Raw genomic sequence first — 8,960 nt, 5'->3', positions numbered from 1 at the left:
GCAAAGATTTTGAATGAGAAGTTTGAATAATATATTTATATGTCTCCTCAACTCATTCTGCTCTTTAATATGATGCCCTCAGATTGGACTGCATTTTTCATTTGATGGCTTTCCTAGAAGCTTACACATATGGACTTCTAATGCACCTTATCTTTAAAAGCAGATACACTTTGATCTGTAGCCCTAAAATGTGGCAAGTATGAAATTTGATTTGCAAGAATATTCAGTAGGATATATGGTTCTTCTTTATCATTTAGTTTCTAAAAATGAACTTCTTAACAAGTTTAGTTATCTATTTTCCTTTGATAAAGTGTATGATACATTTTGCATCTTCTTACAATTTGAGTGTCACAGATATTTCCTACATAGTTATTTGGCAGATTACAACGAGCCATTTTGTCAGTGGTTAGTATTCTACCAAAGAAGTTTGTGGTCTATAGCTAAGGAACAACTGACAGAATCAGAAGTGCTCATGTGGGAAATCTGCATGAAAAGGAAACTACCGTACGTTTTAAGCTCATGTTGTAAACTCATCACTGCAAATGCGACCCAGAGAGAGAGAGAGACTATTGGAATATGTTAAAGCCTGAATATAGCTGGTGACCACTGGTTCACTTTAACAATGGTGCCCATGACTGGAGTGGTGCTTTGATTTTGAGATATAGCTGCTGGAGCTGAATCCTCCCTTGTGATTATGTTGATGATGATGTCCACCATGGGATGATGAACCTGAATGTTTTGCTCCAGTGCTGGAGTGTAGGACAGCTAAAATAAATAATGAAAATTTTTATTTTAAGTTAAATGATTCAATATGATATAATCCTGACATCAATATACCAAATAAATGCTAGGTGAAGCATTATAATGTACTGCTAATTATACTTAAATATACTTACAGACATTCACATGACCTTCAGAACAAAGTCTGAAAAATAAATCGTAAGGTAAAAAAATTATTATCATTATAAACATTAAAAACATAATTGAATTATGGGATTCTGTCCATGCTGAATTGTATGGATTCTTTTTAAAGAATTAAGATTAATGCAGCCTTTTAATCAGAGTGTCACTTTCTTTAACATTTCGGGGTCTTTAATTTAAACAATTTTACTGCTATTTACTAACTTTGCAGAATAAGGTGCCTTGTGTGTACACATGAGTGCCAACACTACATTATATCTTGCCATTATATGACTGGTATCTGTCTTTTTTTTCTATTATTCTCCTCTGCAGGCTCAATCTCTAATTTTCAGGCTTAATCTCTAATTTTCAGTTGTCCCTGAGTGGGTGGGAAGGGAAGCTGTAATGATGTCTCCCCATAGAATATACATAGAGGTAGGAGAGTCTGCTTTATTTCTATTTCATTCACTTAAAATTACTCAGAAAGAACATACAGGCCAATTTGGAGAAGCACTGAGCAGTGATGATGTTAATAAAGCACTTGAGGTGAGATAACGCTTACTATTAGCTCCAGCAGTGTCTGTATGTGTCTGTGTGTGTAATCTGTTCATTCAGGGAGCTGGCAGTCTGTTTTGTTCTTCCAAGACGGAATTATCAGAGAATTCAGAGATAATGTTAGCTTAGAAAGTGGCAGGGGCAGGAAAAGAGTTATTACAGCATTTCTTATATTTACTTGTGCTATTAGTGTATTCAAAAGCTGTGTGTAAACTTAACAGATATTCAAATTGCAGCAGTAGGAGGCCGCTCTAGTAAAGACGTTTGAGGTTGCCTTACATTCAGATGACCGCTTCCTTCATGGGATGTGTTAGTCTAAATCTTCAGAGGCAGGAAGCGCCATTTTTTAAGTTGTTAACGGTAATCTAAAACTAAAGCCTTGTCCTGGGAAATGTAGTTTTACTTGAATGAATTCCATAATATAATGCACATAACTAGTGTTGCTCGCGAATATTCTAATCGCAAATTTTTATTGTGAATATCAGCACTTCGAGAATTCACGAAGATGTAGAATATAGTGCTATATATTCGTAATCGCGAATATTCTAGATTTATTTTCCATCAGTAACCTCCCTTCTAGCTTGTGGGCCAATGAGAAGGCTGCAATATCTTTGTCTGAGCTTAGCAACATCCCTAGCAACCAATAGGAAAGTTGCCTACCTCTTTACTATATAAGAAGCTCCCCAGCAGCCATTTTCTGCTGTTTTTTTGCAGTTGTGAGAGATAGAGCAGTGACATTGCTGTGCTCTGTGCTTTCATCTGGATCCTATTACTTATCCAATTACATTAGATAATTAGTTAGCTCATATATATAATACAGATAGTTAGTGGGAGATAGTCAGTGTAGGCTGGATAGTGATATAGTGTAGCTGATAGGTTCCAGTGCAGGGTGTTAGGTAGTGTGATAGGAATTACTGTTTCTCTGCTGTCCATACATACATGCTACAGACATAGTGCTGTGATGTCACAACAATACTTAGTGCACCAATCAGTAATATCTACTCAGACCTGATAAAATTTAAAGTTGCATGTATTGCGCAAAAAATATGCACATCATTAGTGCCGATTTGCGCAATCGCAAAAATAATGGCTGGAGATCACGAATTCTAGAATTCGCTAATTTATTGCAAATATTATGCAAAAAATTCACAAAATATTGCGAAAATGAATATTGCCTATGTCGCTCATCACTACATATAACTAAATAAGACTAGATATCATTACTTTATATTCTGCATTGCAAAGTTATAATTATAAAAAACAAAAAACAAATTAGCATAATGTGTATTTTAATTTTTTTATATTGAGAGAAAAACTTGGAGATATGGAGAAATAAAGTTACTGTTCTCTTTCTGATATATAAACTGTATATGAAAACCCTCACCATATAATTGTTAGGTCCATGGTAAAAGAGTCATGCCTTACCTGTGCTCTTCTCCCTCCAGCATCTTCTTATAGGTGGCAATCTCAATATCCAGAGCCAGTTTGACATTCATCAGCTCCTGATATTCTCTCAGTTGGCGAGCCATGTCCTGCTTGGCCTTCTGTAGAGCAGCCTCCAGTTCAGCCAGTTTACTCTTGGCATCACGAACAGCAGCCTCACCACGTTCCTCAGCCTGTGCTATAGCAGATTCCAGTGCAGCGCGCTTGAGTAAAACACAACATTGATTACATAATATATTGAAATCTGCTGTTTGAATTGCCCTCATATTTTTGTATGAGACACAATAATTTTCTTAATATGCAACAATGTTCTGTACCTGGGATTTAGCACACTCAATCTCTCCTTTTAATCTCTGAATTGTTTGGTTTAGGTCTGCAATCTCATTCCTGCTGTTCTGCAGATCATTTCCATTTCTTCCAGCTGCCATGCGCAAGTCCTCAAACTATATGAAAAAGTTGAAAAATAATAAAAACCGCGTGTATATGCTATATGAACAAATCCTTGGTGGACTCTGTAGACCTTGTGTACAGTACTCTAGGAATACATATTAGTGCCAGTGAGTAATATTTTTTTTTTTAAAGTTTGTGAGTTTTTAGGCTATCAATATGTGATCAGGGACTTAGTCAATATTTTTTTTGGACCCCTAAAAGGAAATGTAAAATCAGAAAATGAAATCACGTTTTTGTGTTTAACATATTCTTAAAGAATTTTTGGTGATGTTATTTTTTATTTTCCATGTCTATATCTATATTTAAGCAAAAACCATAAAACCTTGCAGTTTTCGCACTGGCCACTAACCCTAATAATAGAGACTGTATATGAGTCTTTCATGTGGGTCAGTAAATTCCCTTTAGTTCTTTAGTTAGCTAGTAGTTCATTTAAAGACTTCTTCACTAGATTGTGACCTGCTTGTTGAGTGAGTTAACCAGGTACCTCGTGCGTTATGCATATTGGGAGAAATATTATGTGAAAAGCATCCCACCGGATGTCTCTAACATGACAGTGTTAATGGAGCCTCAAGCCATTCTTTCCTTGATTCCATTTGGTAGCTATAAGAGTAGAATCCAAATCAGCTTTCCAATGGATTGTAAAAATTACTGGGGTCCTAGAAACATAGGTCTGAGCAAAGAGCAGCAATAAGACCTAGTGCAAGGGGGCTGGTTCTGCACCTATGATCTAAAGTGGTAGACAGTTCTTATTTAGGGACAGAAGCTCATCCACCATTGTAGCTCAGCTTTATTCTAAAAGCAATAAAGCATATTCCTGGAAAATCTTTTAAATATTAGCCTTTAACAGCCCCACACCGGCTGTACACTGTATCCCTTTGATGAAATAATGTACATAATTTTGCATTAAAGGGGTTAGAAATTACTAGCATCGCTATCACTGCAACAGAATAATTCTTCTACTAAGATTGATTTGAAGTTTCAATGTTTCATTCACTTTAGTGTAACCTCTCCACTAATTTTTAACTTAGATTTACTTTAGAGTTTGCAAGAGGAATGTGACTTGTTGCCATCCATCCAGGTGCCCTACGCCTAAGGCACATGATCCACTCCCCTGAACTTACCCTTGACTGGTACATAGCTTCGGCCTCAGCTCTGCTCTTGTTAGCAATCTCTTCATAGTGAGCTCTGACCTCAGAGATGATGCTGTCCATGTCCAGGTCTCGACTGTTATCCATTGACACAACCACTGAGGTGTCTGAGATCTGAGCCTGGAGCTGACCAATTTCCTAAGGTGTTAAAGAAATATATATTTTTTAATAAAAAAGTTATTTTCTAGAAAGAGCTGCTGTATGGGAAGAAAATAGATAAAATCATTCTTACAGCATCATAGAGGGTCCTCAGGAAGTTGATCTCATCAGTGAGGGAATCTGCCCTAGCCTGAAGTTCAGCCTTGGTCAAGAAAGCAGCATCAACATCCTACAACGCAAATATCAATCAAAAGCATATTTATTTAATGTCTATTACCGTACAACCAGAAAAACAATTGATATCAAGATATTACTTACTCGCTTAACAGAAACAAATTCATTTTCAGCAGCTGTTCTCCGGTTTACCTCTTCCTCGTATCTGTTGAATTAAATACAATTTTTTTTTATATTTTGTGGCTTATTATACCGTACCTTACAAAAATATAAAATTAGCACTAGGTGTTAGATCACCACTATATGTAGGTGCAGTAATATTCAAAATGATGACCACTTCTTTCTTTTTTAACTCTACCTACATAGTAGATCTAAGTAAAGATTAAGATCTTCCAGGTTATGGCACTTATATTCATAACCAATAGACAACTAAATCACAACTAAAGGGGCATCTAAAGGCAGGAGCAGGGAAATAAACTTTGAAGAGCTGTGAGGGACTGAAATTGTAGGATTTTGGTGATATGATGAGTAGTGTTGATCACGAATATTCGAATTGCGAATTTTAATCGCGAATATTGGCACTTCGAGAATTCGCGAATATTTAGAATATTGCAAAATATATTCGTAATCGCGAATATTCAATTTTTTTTTAAAATACCAGTTCATGCGAATTTTTATGCGAATATTTTAGGCGAATTTTATGAGAATTTTCGCAATCAAGAAAATAATCCCTGGAGATCATGAATTCGCGAATTCTCGAATATATGGCGAATATTCGCCCAAATATTCGCGAAATATCGTGAATTCGAATATTGCCCCTGCCGCTCATCACTAATGATGAGTGCTTCGTTAAATGTTACACATGCAGTACATACGTCATATGGAAGCCCTTAAGAGGGAAGAAGAACTTCAGAAATTAGAAGAGTACCAGAGGAAAACTTATATCACTCAATATTCCCCTAGTATCACTACATAGCTAAGTTCCAATTGTTTGCTATCTCTACACAGTTCACTTAAGGCAAATTGACTGTATTTTGCATCCATGTCTAATCCGGATTTTAAAACAGTAATCCGGGTTCGGACTTTAAAACAGTAATTTATGCGCAGAACCAAACTGTAAAGTCACAGACACGAGACTAAGCAAGTCTTGCATTACTTGTGGCTAGAAGAAGAAGCCCATAGCGGAGCTCATATTATAAATGAAGTTTTGACACAAATTGGGTTCAGATAGAGCAGTCGAAACCTGATTCACTCAACACTAATAGATCCAGTCATGTGCATAAGGCCTTATACAGTAGACTCAAAACTGTACCGTCTTCTTAGTTCTTCCACTGTTCCTTCCATACTGTTCCTTTCTGCCTCAAGGCGATCCCTTTCACATTCCAGGTTTTCCAGCTGTCTTCTGAGGCTACTGATAAAAGCCTCAAACAGAGGTTCAATCTGACACCTGGCAATTTTCTGTTCTTGTAGAAGAGCCCACTTAGTCTCCAGCATCTTGTTTTGTTGTTCTAAAAATTGAACCTAGTTAAAAAAATAATAATAATGCAATGCAAATTTAGATAATAGAATAAACCATATTTCCTGTGACAGTTCCATTGCATACAATGCATACTGCCCATCTTTGTTGAGAAGACCATCATTCTCGAAGACCATTTTTCTTTATTTTTTGTGGTCATCTCAGTTGCAATTTTTCATCCAATTTTGCAAAATTTTTATGACTAGAACATTGGAGAGTAGGAGTTTGAGAAGCCAGACCATTACTGCTTAAACAGAAGCGAACGTTTATGGATACTTTAGCACAATTATTTTTTTATTGTACAGAGGTAGACTTTTGTATAATTAAAAAATAATTAAATATCAAGTCAGGAGGAAGTTTCCTTTCCATTTGACCACTTTTACATGGCAGGTATTTGATCCATTTTTTTCATTAGTATATATAAGCCAAAACTAAGAATGGATCCAAAACACAGAAGAGGTACAAATGTTCCCATTACACTTTTTCTCTGTAGGTTCCTCTACTGTTTTTAACTTAAAAATACTGATCAAATCCTGACCGTTTGAAAGTGGCCTTACTTTGTGTACATACGTAATGTCCATGCACGGTACATTCTTTTGGATCAACATAGACATTCAAGTTAAAATAAAATTCACCTTAACTAGGAAATGAACAACACACTAAAATAATGCCCTCCTTTTCATATTTTCATATATATTTGTGCCAGTTCCCTGGCTTCTCTTCTGTTGTCCAAGATGGTTGTGCTACTTCTCAGACTACCTGGTGCATCACTACCTGGACACTGCCTGATTGTACTGTCGTGCTTTTGGATTGGCAAGCACTGCTCATGTGAGCACTGCTGGCCAATCCAAAAACAGCAGAAAATGTTTTGAAATACCCAATGCACAGTGAGTCCATTGTAATATAGTCTGAGAAATGGGGTGGCCATCTTCGAAAAGATGAAAAGAAAGCAACTAGTAAATGTTTTGTTAAATCCCCAGTTAATGTTATTTTTTTTTTTGTTGAATCAGAGGGTCACTTTAATATGTAAATTGCCTTTGTTCATTTTCACCACAATAATGATATATTGTATGTGACCATCAGAATTTTATCAGTGATAAAAAAAAGGAAAATAGTTAAATGTGATGCAATCCATTTACTGATCCAAGCAGTATTGTATCACGTTGAATAAAGAATAAAAGTAAAATAGTTTTACCTTGTCAGTGAAGGAAGCAAAATTTGTGGTTTCAAGTGACATTTATCTAAGGCTACTTTCACACTGTCGTTTCTGGGTCCACTTGTGAGATCCGTTTCAGGGCTCTCACAAGCGGCCCAAAACGGATCAGTTAACCCCCTATGCATTCTGAATGGATAAGGATTCGTTCAGAATGCATCAGTTTGGCAGCGTTTGGTCTCCGTCGCGTTTTTTAGACGGTCACTAAAACGCAGCTTGCAGCATTTTGGTGACCGTCTGACTATGTGGAGCCAAACGGATCCGTCTTGACTTACAATGTAAGTCAATGGGGACGGATCCGTTTTTCACTGACACAATATGGTGCAGTTAAAAAACGGATCCGTCCCCCGTTTTTTGACTTTTTTTTATGAATAATGCAAACGGATCCGTTATTAACGGATACAAGCGTTTGCATTATTGGTGCGGATCCATCTATGCAGATACAAGACGGATTCGCACCAAACGTGAGTGTGAAAGTAGCCTAATGTATAAGGCAAACTTTACTTGTAATTTTTTTCAATTTACTTTAATACATATCCTTAATAATCATTACTCACCTTGTCAATGAAGGAAGCAAACTTGTTGTTGAGCCCCTTAATCTGATTTTTCTCATCAGTCCTCACTCTCTGTATGTTTGGGTCAATCTCCAAGTTCAGAGGAGCCAGAAGACCCTGGTTGACTGTAACATTGGTGATTCCTCCACTGCCACATTGTCCTCCAAATCCATGACCCATGCTACCAATGCCAAACCCATATCCATGTCCGCTCTTTCCTGAATGAAAACTTTTAACTGAGGCCTTATGACCCTTGGAACCAATATTATGGGCACTTGTGCTGCTAAAACAATGAGCCTTGTGTCCATGACCTGTATGCTTAGAAGAATGGGATAAGATGCCGTGAGAGCTGGAATGTTTAGGTAAAGATACAGAACAAGAGCTGAAGTGCTTGTGTCCGGATGAGGCTAGGATGGAGTGATGAGACATGATGGTTCTTCTTGCTGAGGATGTAAAGTGCAGTTGCTCAGTCACCTTCAGATGGCTGTTACTGTTCTACTAACAGTTGCTTGGCCTTTTTATAGTAAAAGAGGGTGTTGTCATAAAAATATAGTCTGTCATTAATTCATGTGATTCTGGCTTGGTGGCATCAGATCCTCCTTGTTTCATAGAAAATAAAACAATCATTTGTAGATAATGTAGCGTCCTTTTAAGAATTTTAGAGTTAGATTCAAAGAAAGTGGGTGGATGGAATAAGTATTGAACCGTTTAATGAGCAATGAAATAAGGAACAATTTGTTACTGGGAAGCAAGAAAAAGAAGTACAATGAATAGTGATAGCAATAAAAATAGCTTTTGAGCATTCTTCTTTGTGCAATTGTTTTATTAAAGTGGTTTTCTGAGACATAGTGATGGTCTATCCTCAGCATATGCTTTAAAAATTAGATGGGTGGTGGTCCTACTGATGC

At 36.8% G+C, this 8,960-nt stretch overlaps 1 protein-coding gene across 1 annotated transcript; it reads right to left on the bottom strand.

Moving 5' to 3' along the window:
- Positions 1–579: 579 nt before the first annotated feature.
- On the bottom strand, positions 580–8,481 carry LOC120993961 (keratin, type II cytoskeletal cochleal-like). The gene is made up of 9 exons (XM_040422422.1): positions 8,056–8,481; positions 6,082–6,290; positions 4,914–4,974; positions 4,729–4,824; positions 4,470–4,634; positions 3,216–3,341; positions 2,881–3,101; positions 901–925; positions 580–765 (listed from the first exon to the last, which is right to left on the bottom strand). The coding sequence occupies exons 1-9, from the start codon at positions 8,479–8,481 to the stop codon at positions 580–582; spliced, it is 1,515 nt and encodes a 504-aa protein (XP_040278356.1).
- Between the last annotated feature and the right edge of the window lie 479 nt (positions 8,482–8,960).

Source organism: Bufo bufo, chromosome 3, assembly GCF_905171765.1.
Source record: "Bufo bufo chromosome 3, aBufBuf1.1, whole genome shotgun sequence".
NCBI lineage: Eukaryota > Metazoa > Chordata > Amphibia > Anura > Bufonidae > Bufo > Bufo bufo.
The sequence above is the reverse complement of the archived record's forward strand: the minus strand, read 5'-3'. Positions and strand labels throughout refer to the sequence as shown.